The sequence below is a fragment of the Struthio camelus genome, chromosome 13 (assembly GCF_040807025.1).
Source record: "Struthio camelus isolate bStrCam1 chromosome 13, bStrCam1.hap1, whole genome shotgun sequence".
Taxonomy (NCBI): Eukaryota; Metazoa; Chordata; class Aves; order Struthioniformes; family Struthionidae; genus Struthio; species Struthio camelus.
Window position 1 is genome coordinate 4727427 of NC_090954.1, and position 24910 is coordinate 4752336.

General features: G+C 49.2%; 1 protein-coding gene across 5 annotated transcripts; it reads left to right on the forward strand.

The window, feature by feature from the left end:
- The first annotated feature begins 515 nt into the window (after positions 1–515).
- On the forward strand, positions 516–24910 carry SLC25A48 (solute carrier family 25 member 48). 5 transcript variants are annotated; one of them, XM_068959706.1, is made up of 8 exons: positions 516–986; positions 2348–2391; positions 6400–6471; positions 7498–7750; positions 9405–9653; positions 11068–11201; positions 14065–14194; positions 14772–16775. In XM_068959706.1, the coding sequence occupies exons 1-7, from the start codon at positions 938–940 to the stop codon at positions 14185–14187; spliced, it is 924 nt and encodes a 307-aa protein (XP_068815807.1). In that variant the 5' UTR covers positions 516–937; the 3' UTR covers positions 14188–14194; positions 14772–16775. The 5 variants fall into 5 exon arrangements, with proteins under 5 accessions (XP_068815807.1, XP_068815806.1, XP_068815808.1 ...); XM_068959705.1 differs by having other exon boundaries at positions 813–986; positions 14777–16775; XM_068959707.1 differs by having other exon boundaries at positions 813–986; positions 15927–16775.

Genomic DNA, 24910 nt, shown 5'->3' on the forward strand with positions numbered 1-24910 from the left:
AGAGCTGCACTCCTGATTCTGAGAAAGTGAGGACTAGGGGAGAGCAGGTGATAGAGGCATAAGAAAATCATGGATGTTATAGAGAAGGGGAATAGGCTATATTTATTCATTGTTTGCCAAAATACACAAACTGTTGCTATCTCCCGAAATGATGAGGCAGTGTGATTTCAGCAGAGCTCTCCTTCAGCAGAGCAAAGCTGTGCGAGACACTCTTCAGCTCTGGATATGTAACTTTGACAGTTTATAACCCAGTAAATCCTGGCTTTTCCTTTCATAAAGCAAATCCTGCTACCTATTGCCTAGACAGAGAAGAGGAGACTCTGCTTTTCCAGTTCCTCTGTCTGAATGGCTGCAGGGTAAACAGGAGCTTTATCAGAGAGCAGCCAGGGTAAGGGATTGCGGCATCAGGCCCGCCAGAAATATTTGCTCTGTTCCTCACCTGCAGCCCGAGGCAGGCTCAGCCCGGACGGAGAAGTCACCTCCGTTCATCCAGGCGTCGGCCCCCGCTGCTAACCGCGAATCTCTTATTCCCCTGTGGCTGAATATTGCTAAAAGCTTTATGACCAAACCCAGTCTCTTACTGGCATGTGCCTACGCTGAATATGGCTAAAGTTCCCATGGCCAAACCCAGGATCGCAGAGGCTGCCCTTTAACGCTTTTACGAATTTTAGCGTTAAGAATAACTGTGCAGAAGGACCTTTCCAAGGCGAAACGGCTGGGAATGGCTATTTGCACCGACACCTGCCCTGGCCAGCCTGCCTTCCGCTGGGTCCGCCTGGTCTCAGGTTCCCCCCCCCGCTCCCCCCCGGCGGCGGCAGCGCCTGTGCGGCGGCGCGCTGCGCCTTTAAGCGCCGGTGCGTGAGGTCAGCGCGGCTGGGAGACACTTGGAGCCGGGCGGCGGGGGCGGCACCCCGCGTCTCCCCCGGCCCCCGCCGCGATGGGCAGCAGCGTGCAGCTGCAGGACTTCGTCGCGGGCTGGGTGGGCGGTGAGTAACGGGCCGGGGGGGGATGGCCGCCGTGGGGAGCGCAGCGCCGGGCAAGGTGGGAAGAGAAAAGTCGAGGGGAGTTAAAACCCGACGTGGCGCGGGTGGGTTGTGGCGCGTCTCGGAGCGGCGGGTGCATGCTGAACGCGCGTTGACTTTTGTTCCGCTCCTAAGCGGGGTTTAAGCCCACCTGCCCGGCAGAGTACGTAAAATCCGAGCAGCGCTAGCAGCATCTCTCTGTCACATCGCTTTGCTTGGTGCTTGCCGTGCAGCCAGGTGCCACCCCGGTGCCGGATGCCCGTTTCGCGGTGCCGAAGCGACTGTCCCGTGGGCTCTAACCGCCCCCCGGGACCCGCCACGAGTCCCGCAGCGGACCGGGCTCAGGCCGGGGGCAGCGGTGGCTGGGCGCGGGCCCCATCGGGTCTGGAGGGCTCGCTGCCAGGATGCTCCGCTAGCTTGGGTCGTTTGCTGCCAGCACTGGGAAAACGGGTAGCATAGTATCAAGCAAAAAAAGCAAAAAAGCAAAAAGATGCCAATAATATGGTATATCTCGCACTGACAGACTTTAAAATTCCTGTCGTGTTTAATGGCTGATAAAGTGCTCAAATGCAGCTGGTCGTGAGACGGGATGCATGGACAGGCAGGAATGGCTGGGCAGAGGCAGGAAATCATGGACAGTGCTAGCGGGGTGCCGGCAGCTGTATGCGGGGTGTCAGCACTCCCACCAAGCTGGGAATAGGCAGAGAGGTGTGAGACGGCTTACAGACCCTGGCCCAGCCAGGCAAGGTTAATATGCTCACTTAACCAGAAAAAAAAAAAAACAAAACAGATCCTCTGCCAAAAGGTTATGTGAGAAGCTGAATTTTTGGCTTTTGCAACTTCCAGTGGCTGCACAGGATATAATCGCTCCGTCTGCCCTGGGCACCCTCCGCTTTGTCACGCGGACGCCTGGGAGCGGGATGGGATGTCTGGGCACGCAAACAGCCTGCAGCGGTTTCCACCAGTCCTGCGTCTAACCCGAATTTTGCCACCTGGGAGTGTAAAAGTTGGCATGAGTTTACATTGAGCTCAAGGGAAATGAGAGTTGCTCATGGGCAAGAAACACAGCTGTAACACCTCCTCCTCTAGCTGGGATGCCTCTGATGTGAACAGCTGACGGAGCCCAGGCAGTATTTGGAGGAAGCTGCACAGTATGTTTTCTCCCTAAATTTATCTGTTGTCAGAGAGAGGACTTGGAATCGGGTGTCACTTTGGTCTGGCCCAACGCGGCCGTTCTTGCGGCAACTCTCTCCTTCTCCGTTACTTCTTGTCCTAGTGCAAAAGCTGCTTCAGTGTTTTGTGTAATACTCTGCTTTCACCCCCAGGAGCGGCGAGCGTGGTGGTGGGCCACCCCCTGGACACAGTCAAGGTAAAACACTTTGCACCCTGCTTCCAGGCACTGTTCAAAACACACAGGTGGGGAAGTTACCGCTTTCCAGGTGCCGCTGCAAACGAGCTTCACGGCCCCTGTTATCGCGAGGGTGGATGTAGCCTAGCTAGAAACACTTTTACAGGCTGCGCTCTTTCTTTCTCTCTGCTGCTGATTGCAAAGTGGAAACTGAAAGGACTGTCTGATCTGTATGAGTTCCCCTGGTGAAGATTAATGCTGAAAATTAAAACTGTCCCTTACGTCACGTTCAATTTACTGAAAAGTTCTGTCAGAATTGTACTGAACTTTGCCACCGGCAAGTATTCAAAGGGCAGAGGGGGGAACTATTTGTTTCTTCTACAGGTATTTTTAAGCATTTTCCTTATATTGGCAATGCTGTAAGGGCAGAGTGCAGAAATTGTTCTCCCAGGGCTATGAGAGGTGATATTTACCATTTCTGCAGGAGAAATGGACCCTAGAAGGAAGGATATACAGACATAAGGAGATATTTGCCAGCACGTTCCAAACGTAGACATGAATGCATCCTGTCCCAACTGAGCTGACAGTCTCTGCTGATAGCGAGATACAAAGGAAGATCCTCTTCTCCTCCCTTCCCCTTTTGTAGGGTTTGATACACCCCTCTGGCCACCCTTCATGGCTCCTGAGGGCCCTCCACTGCCCACCGACTCTGACCTAGAGTTCAAGCCTTGCTGCTGGTCCCAGGCTGGGCCACCAGACGTGGTAGACCCAAGAGTGGATCGTCCCATTTGCACTCATGGGGCACCAGAGGATGTGACCGATCTACAAGCAGAAAACTTTCCTTGGTGGCTTTCTCCACGGCTGCCAAGGGGAACAGCCCAGGGAGCGACGAGGGTGCTAAAATACCATTCAAAAAACCACCAGAGTGTGTGAAAACTCTCAATTTGTTGTCAGTGATTTCTATTTATGGAGAGCAGGTCAAGCTTACTTAAACGCGTGGCTGCTCCGGGTACCTAAGGTCCTTTCTCGCTGGCGACGGGGAAAGGTTGCTCCCACACCAGCCCTGGGGCTGAGCATGGGCAGCGGCAGCAGCCAGCGACGCAGGGACAGGGCACAGCCTGCCCAGGCTGGGTGCACCCCGCGTTGCCTAGGACCCGCTTTAAGTCAACTGGTGGCTTCATTGTCAGGATTGTGGCAGTTTGGCAAAAGCTGACAGAGGATCCTTTGGGAATCGCCGAGTTTTTGGACGCCAGGAAACAAGGAGCCCATCTTTCAGCGCTCATAAAGAGGAGTGTCAGCCTGACCCCTCTGTTACACTTGGTTCTGGGCATTGCCTGGGAATATCAAGTAGGCAGATTTGTTATCTTTCCAAATTTAGGGGAAGGGAAGTGGAAAGGAGAGCAGGCGACTATTTACAAATACTAAATAGTATTTGTAGCATCCAGGCGATGAGAGTTTGTCACCTGGAGAAGGAAGCAGGACTGAAGGAAAGGTGCGATGGGGGACGTCGTGTCACTAGCTCCACGGTTCCCACCACGCAAGCTTCTTCTTTCAGCCGGTTCTTTCCATGAGGTCCAAGTGGCACTTTTTCCACAGCCTTGCAAGCCGCTGAATACTTTTCCATTTACTCACTTTTCATCCTCCGCATTGCATTCGTTTTCCCAGGCCTTTCCGCAGTTTCTGGGCTTTGCTGCTTTTTCCCCGCTTCCATGTGAAAGCCAAGATGAAAGGCAAGCATGCTTGGGAAATCTGCCTTGGAGAAAGGCCTGCGAGCTGTGGCCGCGCTGCCTGGGGGCGGTTGCCTGGGGTGTTGAGCCAGGGCGCCCGCTAGCTTGGCCTGTCGTGGCCTCTCCCGAACCTTCGTTGGGCCTCCTCGTGCTGGGAGTGGGAACTGCGTTTGGGGCAAGCACTGAAGTTCAGGGTGCTGCGATCCCTGGGAAGGACCAACCAAGGGGATCCTGGCAGCGGTGCTTTTGGTCCTGGTAAAGCTCTGGGGTATCCGTGCTGGGCGCTGGTGGTGTTGGTTCCTTTTCACCGTTTTCTCCTGGCTCAGAAGCCGCACGAATTGTCTCAATCCTTCCGTTTCTTCCAGCAAATGCAGAAGGCAACACTGAAGGGTGGGAAATGCCTCCTGCGAATGGGCAGGTTGGGCTTGCTGCTCCGGAGTACCCAGGTGCGGTATGAGTGCCCCTTCTGCGGGGAAACTGAGGCAGCGGGCAGGCGAACGCCTGAGCTTTCCCTAGCAGGTGAACCTCTTCCGTCCTTCTCCCCAAGAAACCGGGGTCCTTACGCTCTCGCGCCCTCCCTGGAAAGAGCTGCCGGTGGAAACGGAGGCCGCCGGCTTTGCAGGGAGGCTGAGGTACCGAGAGACGGGTTGTCACCCTGGCTGGCGGGGAGAGCAGTCCCGGCAGCCTGACGGCCCTACTGCACTACTGCAAATATAAGGGGAAAGTGCCTTTCCCCCGATGGAAATCCCTGCTGGAGTCGGCTGGCTTTGCTGGCACCGCGAGCAGGGAACGGCGCTCTGCAAGGAGCAGCCCGGCAGGACGCTCAGCTGCCTCTTGGTTACTCAAAAACTACAGTAATTTGAACTCTAAGTACCTGGTTACTGTGTAAAAGAAAAGAAAACAAGCCCAGTGGGAACCCTCCGTGCTAAGGGTGCAAACGAAGTCAGGAGCGAGGGCAGAGCCGCGCGCCGCAGGCGCCGGGGCGCTCGCGGCCCCGCTGCCGGGGGTCGTTCCCCGGCGGGCGAGAAAACGGCAAGCGGCTGCAAAAGCAGCTGCCCAAATTCAGGGGCCGGATAGCGAGGACCAAGGCGCTGGGATGCAGACGCTGGCTGGCAAAAAGGCAACGCTGGCGATGGTTGCGCTCTGGCCTCCGTGAGGCTCAGAGCCCAGCGACGTTGTTTCGTTAAACCTGCCGTTTTCGGTCCCCGAGGTCTCCCCAGGCACCCAACCGCGAGGGCGCTCGCTCCTCTGGCTTCAGCCGTGGCCGGCAGCGGGGTCCTGGCTCCCCGAGCCCGAGCCCCGAGAGCCCACCCGCGAGGCGCGTCCTTAACGTAACAACTCTGGCCCCAGCATGCAAAGACGGACTAGCTGCTCAAGGCGCAGACGCGTTTGTCTCTTCCGAAGACGAGCTGTAGCGGCCCAGGCTGGCCCGGCCCCGGTTTTTGGGGAAGGATGAAAGAAGCAGCAGCTGGTGCAGAGGGCAGGAGGGGCCCTCGCGGCTGAGCGGCAGCGGGGCAGCGCCGGTGCCGGGAGCGACCGCCCCCTTCCTGGGCTTGGATTTCCTCATCCCTCCTTAGGTTCACACAACCCATGGGCTACTTGTGAGGATTTTTTTTTTTAATTGTAAATTTGTAAGCAGCTTGAATGATGGAGGATGTATGCACGTGTATGTGTGGGTGCGAAGGGGAAGGTGTGTGGGCTAATACAGGCTTTGTTGTGTTTTACAGGGCTTTTCTCATAGCTGCTGTAGGTATTTTTAGGAGGCGTGTGAACGCTGCTTTCCAGAAAGACATTTTCTTTGTTTGAAATGTTGTAAAACTGTATTTTTGCGTGAGAGGTGGAATATTACTGAGGTGTAGCCTGAATGTTTTGGCTCTCTTTGGTATTTATATGCCTTAAAATCCTGCTAGGATCAGAAGAGTTTTTTTTTTTGTTGTTGTTCTGAATTTTATCCCTGTTATTGTGTCTGATTTTTCACATCTTTTGACTAACTTTACTGAGACTCTGCGCTCCCTATAAGCGTTGCATGGGGCCAGGGAGGCGTGTGGGGATTCGCACCAGTTTGCCAGCTGTCGAGTCCAGATGTTGCTGGAGGCTTTGGGCTCCCCAGGCTCTGCTTAGGCCAGCTTCTGGCAAAGTTCAAATGGGGCGGATCCATATATGTCTTATTGCTCTGTTTTCTTCAGAATTGAGCAAGGATTCACTGTCAAAGCAAAGTACGTGTTGTTTATGTACATAGCATGAGCTTTCCCGGGGCTGGAAGCATGTGATTTTAATTGCATTTCATCAATGTATTTTACAGACTCGTTTGCAAGCTGGACAAGGATATGGAAATACACTAAACTGTGTTCTCACTGTATACAGAAATGAATCTGTGAGTATTGTACTTAAAATATGCTGGTAAAAAATGAAAATAAATATACATAGAAATTATACCAAATCACTGTTGGCATCGGGAGTTGCACAAAGAGCAGCACAGTTGGTGCAATGGCATCCAAAGCCCAATGAGGGAGGAGAGATGGCAAATACCCACAGCTTTTTCTGTTGCTAACCTAGAACAAGGACACAGAAGAAGGACAGATCCTTGGCCTGGAGCGGTAAATGCCCCTGGCCGTGTCCCCTTGAGTCAGGGTGTTATAACCACCTTGGCTCAGCATGTCACGGATGCTGAAAGTTTACATGGTCATTCAGAGAAATTTATGGGGAAAAAAAAATCCATCAAGAGCTAGGAAACTCAGAAGTACCACCGCTAGCTCAGGAGGCCAGAGAAATGCTTTTCCTCATCTTATACTTTTCTCTAGCCATCTGTTACTGGTCAGCAGGCTGCAGGCTCTTTCTAAAATACCTGCTGGCCAAGCTCCTTAGCGGAGGCGTTTTGCTGACCCTGGTGATTCCAGGAAGGCAGAAGAGGGCCTCTTAGATGTTTTCTGGTGCTTTGGAAAAGTTCCTCTATTCTGCGTGATCTTTACAAGTCGTGAAAAGCATGCATTAATTTTCATTTGCTCAGCATGCGCAAAGGGCTGGCTCCCAGAAACACGCGCCGCACAGGTCCGCGTTGCTGGCCGGATAGACAAGCCGGGTTTTACGTCGCTCGGTGCTGCTCGCCTCTCCTCCGCAGGCAGCGTTCCCGGGACTTTCGCTGGGATGCTGCAGTTGGCAGCCAGTCAGCTCTGGGAGGGCAGCAAAGTAATCGACATGTCAAAGCGGGGAAGGAGAGACAGAGCCGGTGGCCGATAGCTCGCGTGGCATAAAAGCCAGTTCCTAATTCCTTGGGAAAGCGGGTGAAGGCAGATGCGCAGGGACGGCGGGGCGCGCCGCAGCCCATCAGCCAACCCCCCCCAAAAAAAAGCAGTTTCCTCCCCGATTCCCTCCTCTAACCCTCGCTCTGCTCCGCTGCCAGGTGGCCGGCTTCTTCAAGGGCATGGCTTTCCCGCTGGCCAGCATCGCCGTCTACAGCTCGGTGGTGTTCGGCGTCTTCAGCAACACGCAGCGGCTGCTCAGCCAGCTCCGGCACGGCGACGCCGCCCGCGCCCCCGCGCTCCCCGACGTGGCCCTCGCCAGCGCGGTGGCGGGCTTCGTCTCCGTCGGCATCGGCACTCCGGTGGACCTCATCAAGATAAGGCTACAAATGCAAACACAGCCGTCCCTCCGAGGTAGGGAGGCGAGAGGTTTCCCCCTCCTTCGCTCGCAGCCCTGGGCTTAGCGCAGCTGGGTGTCGCGGGCGGCGCTACGAGGACGCGAGCCGCTTCCTCGGGCGCGCGGACGGGTCCCAGCCGGGCTGAGCTCGGGCGCAGGGGTTTTCATCAGGCTTTGGTGACCCCCGGCCGCAGCATCGCTGCGATTTCCAGGCGATCGGGCACCGTTTCTCGCAGCGCCTTCCCGCAGCCGCGGGGCGGCCGGCGCCCCGGGCGGCGCAGAGGCGGAAACAACCCCTCTCGCGCGGCTGGAAGCATCCCAAAGGCTCTGGGCGATGCGGTGTCCGCAGGCTCGGGAGCTGGGACCCCAGTGACACCGAAGCCCCTGCGGGGCGGCTCTTCCCCGTGTCCCCGTTTGGGTCAACGGCGTGGAAATGGCAGGTTTTCGGCCAGGCGGCTTTGGGAGGGGGGTGAGGTGTGCGGGCTGCCGCTCGGCCGGGCTGCGGGGCGAACGGCCGGCGGGCCGTGGGGTGCCAGGCGGGGAGCCCGGCTCTGGCTCTGCCCTGGGGCTTCGAGCAGCGCCTGGCGCGTCACGGCGGTGCCGCGAGCCTCTTTGAGAAAGGTGGCGAAGGTGAACTTGGTTGGAGCTGAGTTTGGGCGGTGGGAAAACTAGCGCTTGCCCGGAGCAATGCCCCCCGCGAGGCGGTACCGGGGCGAGGGGTGGGGGGACAGGCTGCTGCCCCCCGCAGCTCGTCCTTCCCACGCTCCCCTTCCCCGCCGGCCCGGCTCGGCAGCCTCCTCTCCTCCATCTCGGGCAGAGCTCCGTTGAGTTTTGCTTCAGGCCAAAGGCTGCTGAGAGAAGCCTGCACTGAAACACGCTACAAAACCGCAGTGAAAGCGAGTGAGAAAACAGCGATGGCACCAAGGGATCCCTTCAGGTGCCTCCCCCGGCGCAGAGGAGGCCGCCGGCTGGCGGAGGGCGGCCCGCAGCCCCTGCCCGCAATCGCGGCAGGGGCCGGAGGCGGCGGCTGCTGCGGGTCCTTGCCGGCGCCAGGGCGAAGCGCATCCTCTCCTGAAACCCGAGCCCGGCCCGGGGCGAGAGCCCCGGCGGCTGGCACGGCCGCGCTTGCGCTCGCCGTCCTGCTAGTATGCTTGTGGTATTTAACTAGAGGCGATATATGAAAAATCACTTTTAGATACTGCTTTGATTAAAATGGTATTACACGTGTTTTTTTTTTTTTTTTTTTTTAAAAGCCTCCGAGCAATTTGGTCTCCGAAGGCTGCCGGGTCAGACTCCGGAAGGCGTCGAGGTTTCAGAGAGGCAGCTTGCCACCGGGTGAAGTTAAAACCCATGAGAACGGGGCACGTACGCTGCTTGGCAGAGCTCACGAGGCACGTGCCTATCTGAAGGCTTGTAACATGTCTTAGAAGATCTGTCCTGAGGTGTCTAAATTCCTTTTAAAAATGGGACGAAGTCCCCTTACATATTTCTAAAACCTTTTTCCCCCGCACCAACTGTTGATTGCAGTAAAAGAAACAGGATGGCAGAGATCTGTCTGTTCTAGGGTGGGATTTTTTTTGTTGTTTTTTAAAGGAATTCTGTAGTTTATACAATTAAAACAGTTGTATCTCTCTTTCTCTCTCTTTTTTCTTTCCTTTTTTTTTTTTCCAGCAAATATTAAATTAAAGCCCCCAGTTCCTGGATTTCCTGTATACAGAGGCCCAATTCACTGCTTCAGGACAGTCTTGCAGAAAGACGGGATAGCAGGAATATACCGAGGCGCGGGAGCGACGCTTCTGAGAGATGTTCCTGGATATTGTCTGTATTTCATCCCTTACGCGTTTTTCTGTGGATGGATTACCCCGGACGGCTGCCTTTCCCCTAATCCCTCTTCTGTGTGGCTAGCAGGTGGTGTAGCAGGTAAACTCACTCCCCCCGCGCCCCTGCCCCCAAATACTGGTGAAACAGCAATAGGAACTTTAACAGGGCAGATTTACGGGGGTGGCTCAGGGGCTGCCCCATGTTACATCGGAGAGAGGATGTGGGGCTGGATCTCTTGTGCTTTATGATTTGACGGACTTTGTGGACACTGTATCATCAGGTCTCGTTCAGCCAGCGAGACGGAAAACGGCTGGTGCGTTAATTCCCCTGGATGCTTCTGGGCGGTCTCTGCATCGTGTTGTAAGCGATACAGGGCAGGCAGTATGCCCCCAGCACAACGCTTCCAGCTGTTGACTGGGTCCCAGGAGGATGTGCATCCTAGGCACGCGCAGCAGGAGACGCCAAACCTCAGCAGTCTGTTGTTACTGATCTTCTTTCCATGTTGGAGGCTCCAAACTGCTTTTTCTGTTGACACCTGCCAATCACATGTCCATATGCACCCCACTCCCCCGTGCTTAGGTATATAAACTCATCCGTACGCTCGCTGCCCGTTTATTTGCGTTTTCTAAATCGCAGAATCCCAAATGCGTGCCATTACTTGGCTCAAGTAATGATTACAAAACATTGTAATTATCCTGCAAATAAACAGAGCCTTGGCTCATCCGAACAGCCTCGCTAGCATGTCCCAACACTGACATAGGTCCAAGCAAGCGCTCGTCAGTCTGGTCCTGCCGTGCATTGCAGCCACCTGCAGGGAAATTTCGCAAGCCCATAAATCTCTCCAGGTAGAAACCTGGGGAAGAGGGAACAACAGAAGATGTTATTTGCTACACATGCACAAGATTGACATTAAGTGGGAGATCTCAGGTAGATGAGAAGCACTGCTACCTTCCCAGATAGGCAATGTGTCCCATCCAGCTGCAGGCTAACCAATGCAAATAGTCTCTGTATAGGAATGACAACATGGATCAGCTGAGTAGAGCCTAATCCTGGTGGCATGAGATGCCACAGCTTCTCTTTTGCATTCTCAGCTCAAAATTTGCTTTTCAACGATATTTTTTCTGAGGAGTTCCGGTTCTTTAGAAGCTGCCCCAAGCAGCAGTTTGAGCTCTTCCTGCTGCACTTCCAGAAGCCCTGTGACAGCAGTATTTCCACCCGGGGAGCACCTCTGGGCTGCCTGCAATGTGCTTTGATGTAACCTCAAAAGTCTCAATGTTTCTTGCAGAAGTAGGGAGCTTTGCTCCCAAAATACCTTTCTGAGCCTGAGCAGGGTGAATGCCCTGATAAGAAAATCCCATTCGTAGGATGTGATAGGTGATAGATGAATTTCCGAGTTCACTGGGCTGCAGTCAAGAAAATAGAGAGAGGAAGTTACTGAGATACCTCCAGGCACGACCAAAACCTGAGGATCTGTGTCAGGATATGGAGAGAACTCCCATCTGCCTTTTTCTAGGAGCGATTTCCTGGGGGACTGCTACTCCGATGGATGTTGTGAAAAGTCGACTTCAGGCAGACGGCGTTTATAGCAACAAGTACAAAGGGACCTTTGACTGTATCTTGCAGAGCTACCAGAGCGAGGGCTTAAAAGTAAGTGGTATTTGAAGTACAATCTGGGTATTAGACTTTAATTTTGAATTGGGAAATGCAATGGCTGTTACAAACCCAACTGCAGGCAGATGAGAGATGACTAAAGCCAGTTACGTCTAAATTATAGTAATGACAGTAGCTAACTACAGTGCAGATTCTTTCTAAATCATTACAGTGAGAATGGGCCTGCAGAAATGAAAAAGTGAATCGCCTGGGGGCATAGTCTGCCAGTGTTATTAACTTAAAGCAACACTATATGTCAGTGTGTTTAACTGTGGATATAATCTGAGTCGTCATAAATTAGCGGTGAAAAAGCTTGCCTCTGCGTTTGTTTCTATAAAACGCAGGGGTAAAAGGCCTGGCCACGCCAAAGTCAATGTGAACTGATTTCAGGGGACCGCAGTTGCACCCAAGGAGCGTTTGGTCACCGTGGGCTGTGCTTTGGTGGAGCTGAGCTGGGGCTTGCACTGCCTATCAGCGCTTTACACCAAAACAGAGTAGCTGGGAAAAGCTCTTAAATCAGAATTGCTTCGGTTTCAAACACAAAGAAGGGCAGTGTCTGCTTTTTCCAGCCATACCTATTGGTCTAATAAAAGGGGTTTTGAGCTGCCTGCAAAACTTGCCTCAGTTAAATGTGAGTGGCACAGAACTAGGAATTGCAGCTTTATGGCACTGCAAAGGCATGATTGCTGAAAACTATGGCTTCTGCCGTTGAATTAAATGGGTATTTAAGTTGTCATCAAAACGCTGTGTGTAGGCTTTTAACTCAAAAGTGCTAATTTTCACATTCTGAAGGAAAAGTAACAAGTTATAAAAAGAAAGATAACCTGCAGAATCACAAGTCAATGACTTTACTATTTGGCAACGTGCCATTACATTATGCTGGCTGTCACAGAAACTTGCAGTCTGGTTCCTTTTCTGGCCACTGAGTGGGGAAAAAAGTCACATTTGTATGAAGCACAGGCACATGGAGAAATGTTCCTCAAGCGACGCTAAAGACAGTCCTTGGGTGGTCAGAGCAGGGCCAGGGTGCCCTGGGCTTGACGCAGACTCCCTGCTGGGGATGTTCAGTTTAGCGTGCCGTTTATCTCACCGTAAGACTTAAAGTGGCTGGAAAGGGCATTTCCATGGATCTTCCCTTCTCTCTCCATCCTCATCCTCACCCCCCACCCTCCTTGTTCTGCCTGATTATTAACAGTTGTTTCAGGCACTTAGTTCTCTTGCTTGGCATTGGAGTTGCTTGCAGTTTTTCTGCTGTAATTCTTGGCACCTGGAAAGCCTGCAAGAGGGTCGAGGGATAGCTGAATAGTAAGACCAGGCCCTTCTCTCATAAGGAGAATCTTTCTGCCTGGTGGGAGAGACAGAACTGATGGAGCATCGCTGAGAAATGGCAAACCGAGGTCTGGATGTTTATATTCAGGGATATATGAACAGCATTCTCAGTGGTGAAAATAATTGTCTGGCGTGCACAAAAAAATGTAAATTGGCTCTCTTGTTCTTTTTGATGAAAAAAATGTATGCCTCTGGGCTCTTCTTCATAAATCTTCATTATTATTTAAGTTGGCGTTGACATATGTTACTTTATGGAAACTGGAAAACCTTGAATCTCCTCCCAAGATATTCTGTCTTTTCAAACAAAATAAAACACCCCTAGTAAATCAAGTAAACGTTATCCCAACTTCATGTTGCAAACGCCATCATAAGCAACATGCTTTGATTTTTTATTTTTTTTTTCTCACGCGTGTCAGCAGCATGCACTGTGTGTACTGAATCCAAGATATGGTTGTGTTTAGTGAGCTCAATATTCCAGGGGAAATGATGGTTAGACACTTTAACCTAAAGACTTCCTATCTTGAAGCCAAGACCTTTAATCCACTCTTAAGGTAACTGTGGGAATTTTGCCTTTGTAAGGCCTGGGGGGGGTTTGGTTTTGCTGATGTTACTATTCACATCAATTCTGAAATTCTGGTGTTTAGATTACTGATCCTAGTGATCAGCTTGGCTGGCTAATGGAGTGATTTTGTGAGAAATGAGCCAGCAGAGACAACTCCCACAACCACTGTTTTGTAAATCGGCTCCCCTGGACGCCCCCGAGGGGTGGTCTTGCGTGCACCCTTGCACATACCATGCAGTGGTGTTTATACGTGAGGGTCGCTCCCGCAGGGAGCTGAGCCGGACACAGGTGTTATTCTCCCTGCCCATCTTCTGTGGTCACTGAAGAGAAACAGACCCTTCCAAGGGTAGCATGGAGGGTCTGACCTCTGAATATCTTCTGATGGGAGTCTGCTTCTTGCCGCTGACTGCAGAAGGCACTGAAGAAGCCTGTGGCGCCCTGTGGCTTGTTCTGCTTAAAGCAGGTGCTGAACCCTGGCTGTAATAGCTTTTCTGCTCCTTCTCTAGTTCCTAAGCATTTGCTGAGCCTGTAGACCTAGCCTCAGAAGTTGGAGCGTTTGCTGTGTGAAAGCAACGGCCTTCTTGTTGTAAATTGGGGTTTGTCAGCATGCGTATGGAAAGGGAAGGAGGGACTGACAGCAGGTAGGACAGCACAGGAAGAAGTTTTAGATTTCCTGTTTTCTGTTCTCCACCACTGTCATGCTACCATTTGTTACCCTCTACCTCTTCTAGCTCTTGCTGACAGCTTTAGAGGGTGATCCATAGGGAACATGGAGCATACGGATATCAAACTAATGCCATTACACGTCCGTTTGCTAGTGCGCGCATCAGCAAAGGTTAGCAGTGAGAGAGTATCTCTGGAGCAAGCCCAGATTTTGTTCTTCAGAATTCCACTATGATTTAGTTCAATGTTTTCTTCTTAAAATAGCCAGTATATTCCTACGCTCTAACCTTTTTCCATCCTCAACAGGTCTTTTTCAGGGGCATCACGGTCAATGCAGTGCGAGGATTTCCAATGAGTTCAGCCATGTTTCTTGGCTATGAACTCTCTCTCAAAGCAATGAAAAGAGACCAAACTGAGACCAATCCTTAACATCCAGGTCAGCACATAAAGACCCTCTAGCATTATTAAAATTAGAAAATTAATCTTTGTAATTGTATAGGTCTTCTGAAAATCAGAGGGAAACCTGGTACCTGGGTACATAAACTTCTGGCGTCAAACACTTTTCAAATTTTGGTCTGTGGGTTTTGGTATGGATAAGAGAACTGCCAGTAGATTCTAGGCTTCAATCCAGATTGTCTGGGATTTCATTCCAGTCATTCTGATTGTTGTGATTGTCTTGATTAGGGCAAATCAGAAATGAAAACATGAAAGCAGAATATTCCCTAACATTTTGTAATTTTTGAAATATCATTCTCATTAAAGTCCTTGAACCTTATACTCTCCTTCCTGGATTCATCCATAAAGCCCCAAAATTAAGCCCTGTCAAAGGGTTTTGACTGTCAACTCGGTTTTACTCTATCCCTCATAAACCTAGGATTGTATAAAGGAGCAGCATTAAAATTATCTGATTACAGAAACTTCTTTAGAAGAAGTTAAATACTCAAAATTATTCTTGGCAGTCTTTGCTGTTTTCTGTGGTGCTTTATAAATATCCTTTTTTCTTATTGCAAAAGTATAGCCAGGAAGACCTGACCAATCTGCTACTTTCCTGAGCCAAATCAGCAGTGTGGTATTGGTGAGGGCCTCACTGGTACCAGCGTGGGATATGATCGAAGAATCCCATCGCCACAGAAACCTTCAGCTCATGAACTGCGCTTTCTGTTCTGCCATGGACTTGGCCACTGGAGAGTTCTAAACCTGCACCAGCTCAATCCAAATCCAAAGAACATTTTCTTTTGCAATCTTTCACTCGATTGTTTAAAAGCACCTTAATAATTACTATGGCTGCATTGGGCTTTTTCACCAATGACATTGTTTCCATTGAGCCAATAGAACAATTTGCTTCCTTTACACAGAAGGGTGGTATATATTCAAAAACAAGCTACCTGACATCCACTGAAGGAGTGTTTTCTATAAAATATTGTATATAATGCTTGACTTTTTTGCAAACAGGGACATTCCACTCAAGAAAGAAAAAGGGGAGGCCTGCTGGGGCGGGAGTGCTTTTCATGTAGGAAGTCCTGGATTCCTACCAAATCCTAGTTTGGTTTCAGGATCAAAGAAATGGATGACTACACCCTTATGAATGGATACTGTTGTTTTACATCATAAAATTCTCCACACAGTTTGCCACAGTTTAGCACATTGAAAGATGTGGAGGGCTTTGACAACTGTAGTTTGTTATCGAAGCTATAAATTAAATTGAGAAAATGGGAGGATGTTAAACGTGGAGTCTAAGCTGCTCCTCCTTCCTCAGAAAACAATAAACAAGTCTGTATTTCATATAGGTAGTTGCCCGTTAATTTACTTAACTTGCCTTGTAGACTTTCAGTGACTTGCTAGAATCTCATTAGACAATCTGGCTTCTTTAATTTGATAGTCCATGTTGCCAAATGCCAAATCCTGCAGGCATCACTTTGCAGCCTTAAGAGGCCACTTCCAGATGAAGCCTCTTTAAGGGATGCGGATTTTATCCCAAACTATATGCTCTAAAATGTATGGGCCAGCTTCAAACCTGCAGCTCTTCATTGCAATCCTACCCATAGGACAGGGGCAGAGCCAGGGCTCTTTTTTGTCTACCTCAGCCTTCTCATTTACTCTCAAGATCTTGCAGCATCATGATTATTTCTGTTTACTCTGTTAAAAATCTCCATGTTTTATTTTCTAAGCATGGGGCTTCTGATGCTAAAAGCAGGAGAACCAGCTCTATTGGCATGAGAGACTCTGGTGGCACTCAGAGGAGAGGTGGGGGGTAACAGCCTCCCATGCTGAAGGAAGTGCATCACGGAGGAACAATCTGGGCCAACCCTTTCTTGTGGAAAATGCACAGTTCCCGTTATCTTCCTCTGGAGAAGGAAAGCTTTTGGGAAGAAGCCCAATGATGGCAGTTTTAGCAGAGGTTTCTGAAGACATCTGGAGTAACTATTCAGCTTTACTCCATAAAAGGAGGAGAAGGAAAGAGGAATTCCTACATCCTTGTCCCTCAAGGAATGGAGGAACAGTGACTGGGGACAAGACTTGAAGACCCCCCAAGTCCCAGCAAACAGTGCCTGCAAACTTGGGCCTAGAGCTGTACTCAGAAATGGGTTCCCTGACCTCCTGCAACAGTGTGGACTGCTCTTCACTGGGGCCCACATTAATACCCACTTTCCCCAAAACAGGCCCTAAAGAGTGGTAGAAACAAAGCCCACGTAGCTTCATCTCAGGACTTGTCGGGTAGGAGGTTCACATGAGCTTGGCAAGAACAAGAGAAACTGTTTTTGATAAACATTATGTAAAAAATTGATGAGCCTTCACACAAATATTTGCTATTGGCTTGATTTAAAAAGTCATTATTTTCGTGTTACCTATTATAATATATGCACTTAAAACATGTTCTCTAGATGCATAATATCATATGACTCCAGGGATAATACTTGGGAAAACTGCTTCTTCAGTGCAAATAAACTGTTTCAGCTATATAACTACTTTATGTAAAATGGACTATGAATGAATTAAAATCATGAGGTTTGCAAGGAGCTGTGTATCTGAATGATCCCGCCCCAGGGTCTGTGTTTTCAATGCCAACCCATGTGTACAGCCCTGAGACCCATGTCAGAGTTGTATGATATTTTTTCCCGATTTTTCTCCGTACAATGAAGCCAATTTCGAGATGGATCCCCAGGACTCATTCGGGCAAAACTGATGTAACAGATGCCTGCTAGGAGCTCTCAGACAGAGCTGTGCATCAGCTGGTGTTGAAAGGCAGCAGGGGAAGGAAGCTTTTAGTGTAACTACATAAAAAGAAAATGGGAAGTAAAAGGGTTTGGCCGCATGATGGCATCCTCATCCACAGCAAGGACAGGGAGAGGACATAGCCCACATGAAGCACACTGGCACTGATTGCTCAAGCTGTCATGAAAACATCTTTCTCTCTTGCTCCATTCAAGCCCCAAGTCCAGGTTTGCTGCCAGATGAGCCCACGTTTCCCTCCTAATGGAAGAGCCTCCATCATGGGGTGGGCCAGAGCATCCCGAGGGCAGACATGGAGGCTAGAGTACGTGACCCTGGGTAATTTCAGAGTGGTCCTGCCCTGCCTGTCGCCTCCTTGCCCTGGAAGTGCTGGAGGCATGCCCTGGCTGGCACAACCACAGCTTTCAGCAGGCCATCTGATGAGTGTCTCATGAGGCTAACATCTGTAGAAAAACTACCATAAGGCAAAGCAACACCAGGCCAATGCAGGAGAGTTTTGCTCTGCCTTGCTGTTCAGACTTGTTGAGTGACAGAAGCCCTGTCAACCACACAGGAGGTCTGGTTTGACACTTGGCCAAATGCAGCAGTGTTGAGACAGGCTTGGAGCAGAATTTGCAGTATAGCGCTTCAAGGTGTGGATGTACCCATCACTGTGATGGATCGTAAGGGATCCCTATTTAATCTGGCTTATAAATTGTAAGTAAGTAAGGTAGTAAGTGCTGTTGAATGAAAGAGATTCAATGGCAGGGGGTGCTCACAGTGTCAGGGGTTGGGTGCTGGAAGAAGAGGTGGTTTAGCTAAGAGTCAGCTTGTGAGCATGTCCTTTCTTGGGGGCCTCTCGAGCCTAGGGACCTACCTGCACCCCGGGGTGCTGACCAGCTGTGTCTGGTGCCTGGGACCACAGCTCAGAAGAGAGGGAAAGGTGAACCCCACAGGTGGGACAGCCCCACAACTGGAAGAACATGAAGGACATCAATTGAAAATTCTTTGTTAGTATAGGTGGAACACCAGGGCTACTGGACTGTAGATCACCAAATCTCTGAAAGGAGTATGAAAGTCTCCTTCATTATGGAGAAAGCAATGAATACTGCTGGATCACCTACAGTATAGAGGCTTTGAGAAAACAAGGAACTTACAATTGAAAGAGCACGGGCTAAGAGATTGTCCTACCACAGCTACCCAGTGCTTCAAGACTGGCATCTACTGGGGGCCTCATCTGGTGCAAGAACCTCGGGACTTGTATAGATCCTCGAGGACTGGCTCAGCTCATAGTCTACTTCCCCAGATTTCAAAGCATTTTATCATTCACTAGGCCTACTTTACACGTAATACAGCAAATCCTGCCAACTCCTGTGAAAGAGGGCCAGCCTATTCTTACTCATGCAGCTAGGTATGAAGTAACATCTGTGCTCACTCTATTAAATCGTGATTGCTGCGTTTCAGTCAAACAGCCTGCAGGTGGTTTTTAAAGGGTTCAGCCGCTGCAGGACTCTGGTGCAGTTGTGGAGTGAGTGCTTTGTGCTGTCCGTCTGTCCATCCATCCGTCTGCCTGTTGCATTTGTCCTTCTGCTCAGTGCTGTTCTGCGGGCACAATCCAGCACTCTGGGTCATCTCTCAGCAGGAGAAGCAAGAAAGGGTGAGTGGACTTGTGCTATGAGAGCTCTTCAGTAATCTTTATCTTTTGTGGTATGAAAGCAGTCAGGCCCACAAAAGGGGATGCTGAAGTGAGGACAGAGTATGTTGGTAATCCTCAAAATGGCATCAGGAAAAGCTTGAAAAAATAAGGGAATGGGTGAGCTTTGCTGCCAGTTCCTGCTTTCCTCTGCTTACTTCTGGAGACTGTTGGGTGCGAGATGCATTTGCAACATGTGAAAAGCCAGCATGGCTGGCATGTTGTAATCAGGGTTACATGTTTTTAGATGCCTCAGTGGTTGCTAAATATTGCAGCATGGAAGGCTTGGTTCCCCTACTAGGAAACCCTGGAAAGCTCCAGTGACAGTACTATTGCATGAAATAGGGATGGCTTATAGCTCTGAAGGTCCCTCTCAGGTGTGCTCCGGGGTGTTTGCCCCCCCAGGCTCACAGCTGGCCACCCAGCATGTTATCCCAGTTCACCACCCAATGTGTTACCCACCACCGATCTCACTGCAGGCTGGGAACAGCAGCAGCCAGGTCTCCAAATTGCAATCTCTGCGAGCTGTTGCTGTAGCAAATTGCAATCTCTGTCAGCTGTAGCTGTAGTAAATGCTTCAGCCTTTGCAGTCCTGCAGAGATCGGAAGCCAGAGCCCGTAGGCTGGAAGGCTTTTCTCGAAATCGGAAATGCCATCATCCCTGGGCTGTTTCCTGAGGGAACGCTGTCTGTCCCTCTTCCCTGCTATTTCCACATGGGGAGCTCAGTTCAAGACATAATGATTCTCCAGAAGATCAGTGCCCCTGAAGCTTCCTCTCAAAGATGGTTTTGCATGGTGGGAGTGTCCAGCACTGCAGTTCACGCCAGCAAAGCTGTTCTGCAGCTCCCTGTGGAGCTGGTCAGCCGACCCGCTCCCCTGGCGTTCGCTCTCGCCCTTGGCGCAGGCGTGACGCTGAGGTGCCGGGACGATGGCCCCGGTCCTGTCCCCGTGTCCTGGAGCAGCAGTGGCTCGTGAGCGCCAGAAGTTTCTGCCTGGGTGCCCTTCGGGGCAGCTCAGCAGACCCGACCATCCAAGCCGTCTTCCCAGGGCTCCTGTTCTCTCTTCCGATAGCTGAAAATGCTGACAAACACGTATTTCATTTTTAACTGCTTCTCCAGGAAAAAATATTTCCTTTACCTCACTTATTTCCTGAGTACCACTAGGCGTTCTGGTTAGTTAGTTTAAAGGGTTTCAAATTGACTAAAGCTCTCCCCAAAATAAAAGGGGCTCTGTTGCCTCCGGACGCTGAAGCGAGCCCTCAGCATGTCCCGTAGCCCATCCGCTCAGACGCGAGCGGAGCGTGCGCCTCCCGGGAAGGGCCGCTGCCCCCTTCCAGCGGGCACAGCTGGCACTTGACGTCTTCCCCGAGTTCATCTGGGTTTTACGTCTCTGTGTCATAGGCAAGCTCAGTGCTATTACGCTATGGTTTAGACTTTTGTGGAGGAATTAGCATGACTCTATTTTCCTTTATTTCTACAGTAGTAAATGTTATCTTAAAAAGAAAGAAAAAAATACTCCAGGCCACCTTATCTCTGGAAAATTACGCTATCGAGAGCATCGTTTCATTTGTGGTTTTTGCAACATGTTACATCTCGATAAGCGTACACAGCAAGCTTAAAACAAGCCAGTGTATTATCTTTGTTTTGCATCTGCAGGGAATCTTTCTTCTACATTAAAAAAAAAATTATACAGAGCTTCTTGGAAACACTGCAGTGAGCTGCAGATTCTTGGGAGCAACATTTATGCTGACTATCCCCAATACAGGCTAAAATGCTGATTTGGAAGATTCACTTGCAATGAGATTTGTGGGGCATTTTTCAGTCATTAGGCATTAAAAGAGAATACATCCGTAAGTATTTATGTATAAACTAAAAATGTATGGGGCATTAGATGAGGACTTCCCAAGGAGCCAGAGAGAGCTGCCTGTAAAAGACCACAGTAATATACTTGGAGAGTTTTGTGGGTTCACCTTTTCCAAATACCTGTTCTGGGCTGAGATCTTACAATTTTGTCCGGCGTGAGTTGTGATTTGAACGTTGAGCTGGCACAGCTCAACAGCAGGCTGGGTAATGGCTTGGCTCTGGCAGCCCACCCGGCTTGGGGAGCTCTCTGCCCCCATCCTCGCCTTGGGCTGCTGATTCACGACATCCTGTAGTACGTAGGGAAGTTATAAGAAGTATGCAGATATACGATCTGTTAATCTAAGTGCCCCACGCTAGCAGGGCCACGGCGAGCGTTTCCCCGCTTTGGTTTCCCAATGGTGAGGTAGAGACTGTTTACATGGGTTAATGCACTCATTTCCTTTGGGCTCAGTATTACAGGCCCTGGGTTTTAGTTCTTCATTTTCCTTCTGGTTTTTCCCAGCCACAAAGCTTGAAAGGGAACAAAAAGCTTCACAAAGACCAGGCTTAACCTTGCTGGCTGCACACTTTGGCAAGAGGCCTTCTGAGGCTCACAGTCTGTGGTTTTATGACCTTGGGAGGGAAGCGGATTGAAACAGTCACCTTCGTACCTAATGCAGTTTGAGGTTAAGATTTTAGCGATGATGAATTTGTTTTAGCTTTTTGAGTGGCAGTCCAAAAACCTCTATTCCTTCTCTACATTTTGCCCTATTTTCTCTCTAGAGAGATTAAGGGAGAGGAAACACAAGGAGATCAGATACCTAGAAATGAGGACTAAAAACAATCTGCTAATTTTTTTAACACACAAATTGCAATATGTTTATGAAAATATGTTGTCATAGGTGGTCATCAAAATGAAGACTTTTAAAATATCAAAGCTGTTTAAAGACGATATAAAAAAAGCTCGTCTTTTTGCTGAGGTGGCAGGTAAAAGGGAAATATATTGTAGTTTTATCTTAAAATTATTGCATTTGATGCTGATACTTTCTGATCCATCTAAGATGAGATTGCATTCACGTAAGAGGATGAAAAGCTGAAAGATCAGAATCCAGCCCAAAGTCCTTAATAAAACGTCAAAATATAACTCTTCTCTACAATCAAGCAAAAAATCCCTACCAGCATAAACTACTGGTCCCTAAGAACCCAGTTAAAGATTTAGTGGAAAAGCATGTTTCGTTATAAAACTTCATTTAGCCTAAATCTCTGCTGCATTATTTAACATCAGAAACCTGAAGACTTTCAAAATGAAATTAATTTAAACAATTAATAAAACTAGAATAAGTAATAACTGTTTAGGGTGTAACTCAAAATCAATTGTAATCATTAAAAGGACTTACTGATTTCCATGGACTTTGCTTAGTCTCTTAATGCTGGAGTGGAGCCTAAACTCTCAAGGAAGACCATACAATCAGTGCCACTTACTCATGTGCCTAATCCACTACTGCTATAATCAATCAGTGGAAAGTGCTTTCTGTGCTAGTTTGACTGCTAGTGATTTCTGATTCACTCTGTTTAATAAAGACCTATTTACCCTGGAGGAACAACAGCACGAGTAGCGTCTCGCTAAACAACTAGTGGAGATGAGAAGATGCAGAGATAGCGCTGGCACCACAAGCAGGTACAGAGTACAGGGAGGAACTGTAAGGCTTGGTTAGCAGCTCATGACTATACTTTTTCTTTAAATAATTCAACTGGGATGAAAGGAATGACAGTTTTCCTCTCAGTCCCAAGTTGCCACCGTTAATCCTTATCCCAATTCTTTCCTGCGGTCACACTGCTCATTATGCCTTAATTCTGGCATTTTTTTCATAAATGAGAACTGGAAACCACATTTCATACGGGAACAAACAAATTCAAAGAAAATGCAGCCTCTATCCTCCCCACTGTGTGGAGGTTTCGAAAGCAGAGACTGCACTAGCTCTAGTGAGGTGTGCATGGAAAAAGTCAGAGAAATAGTAAGCAGAAGAGGAGACTGTACAACACAGCATCTGAACCTAGTGACAAACTTCTGTAATAAAACCTACACTCCAGCCTAAAGACACAAAAAAAGCAATTTTGCTTTTTGTTTCACACTGCAAGGAGCAGCTCTCTGTTTTCCAGAATGTCATAGGTTTCCCAACTGCTGGATTAGGGACACTCGTCTCAGCCATTTCCTTTCATTCCCTGCAAGTTCTACCACTTTGATTCTGAATCAGTAAGAAAAATACGGATCTTGTCCTTTTGGGCTGTAGACACAGGAAAAAGTTAGTAGATGCAAGATGTAGTTTGCCCATAACCTCAGAGATGCCTGGAGACTCAGGCTTGGCCTTTCTAAATCTGGGATTAAATGTTTTACTATATCAGACCTGGTCTGTTGGCTACCCAGAGAACATAACTACACCTTGTGTATGGAAGGGCCTAATTATGTATCTCCCATATGTAACTTATGCCGCCAATTATTTTCACTTACAGAGCATAGCAACTGTACTGCAGCTTTATTCCTAAGGTAAAGAGGCCCATCAGTGGACTCTAAGTATACTATCACATTTTGTAAAATTCTTGCAACAACAGAGCCTAGCAGCTACTGGGCAAAATTTTACTTCTAATGGACACACTTTCCTTGAAAACAAGACAAAAGTAGATGCTCCTGGCTGTCACAAATAGTTCCCTGCACTACTCTCCCTATGGCTTGCTTCCCTTGCACAAGCTTGGCTGAATCAAAGATGCTTGTGAATTCTGTTCTTTAAAGCCATGAAAAATAGCTTCTTCAACCTTCTGAGCAGTGTCCCACAAGTGTTACACATCCCTTATTTTGTTAAGGGATATATGCTTCAAGCCAATACTTCTAGCTCCTGCCATGAGGTTATGTTGGCCTAGGAAATGGAGGCAACGTTGCTTTTCATGAGCCAAAAGCTCTTTCCTCAAGAGAGACCTACCCATCAAGGAAGCCTCTTCACTCCGTTGCAAGGCATCACATACTCTGGATCTCAAACCAACCATTTTAGCCCTTCTCAAATAGCCAAATGCCTTGACAGATGCTGTTGTCTTGCTCGTCAACGCTGCCTGTCCCTGCAATACACTCTTGCCTGCATCCCATTCCGGTCAAACATAGTGTGTGCTGCTGCCAGCTTTCACTTGCCAAGGGAGGGCCTTTGGCTTTAGCTAGCTGTTCCCCTGGGCCTGTTTGAGAGGTATATCTGCCTAATGGGATGTACGCTTCCCACACAAAGTCACCTAAGGAAGAACTTCAAAGAACAGGCATGGAGCACCCACCCCAGCCTGGAGAAGGTGCTCGGTACTGGCAGGGGTAGAAGAGGCAGAGCCTCTTTTTCTCCCCTTTCAGTGCAGGCGGCTAGCAGAGGAGGAACGCCCAACCGGCAGGCAAATGCCGGAGAAAAGAAAGCAGATTGCAACTGATGTTTTTACTTTGCAGGGTGGTTTGCAGAAAGAGCCCGATCAGCTTTCAGCTGGACTGACCAGCAGAAGGTTGAAGCCTTTGGAGAAGAGCTTTGAGGCACACCAGAAGGAAGGAAAGGTTAAAAGTCAAAGCTGGTGATCTGAAAGAAATCAGAAGGGTTAACGTTTGCTCTGCCAATGAGTGCTACTTGAAAAAAAGAAAACTTTTGGGGCCACAGAAACCTGTATCAATCATTCAGCCTGATTTGGAGAGTTTGCCTGACACAATTTCCAAGCTAATATCATTTTGGTCACTTGGGAATATTTTTGCATCCAGTCCTTTCTACCTCAAAAGGAGAGGGTAGAATGGCACACTGCACTGAGTTTGGCACTGTGAGGGCCTCATCTGTGTCTTTGCATTAGTGCATTTACATTCAGCGACGGAGAGGACTACAGGATTGCGCTTCGGATGCAGGAGCTGTAATTCAGCCAGGCAACATTTCCAGACACCACCACTCCAGACTCAGGCAGTTTCCCTTGGTTTGGTCAACAGAGTCCTGCAGCAGTAGCATCGCTCTTTGCGAAAGGTCCTGCTTTGAATCCAGGAGAGCACGAGCTTGCCAAGCATCAGTTTGTTTTCTGAGGAACTCTGGCAATGCTGAACATTATTGTCTCTTTGCTTTCATGGGACCACGATTTACATAAACACACGAGACAAAACCCACATCTGAAAAAAAAATGCTTTTGTAGAAGATTTTTGACCATTGTTTCCTGTTGGGGAGTGATATTATAATGTTCAAATTAATCACTTCTAAGGAGCATTTGTGAATTTCCACAGTACTAAGGAAAAGTCACTATGGTAGGTGACTCAATTTCACATTTGATTTTTCTAAAATGCTATCCAAGCTAGTGGGAAAAAATAGTGGGCACCTGGTATCAGTTTTATAATCGGGTTTTTCCACATGAGAATGGGA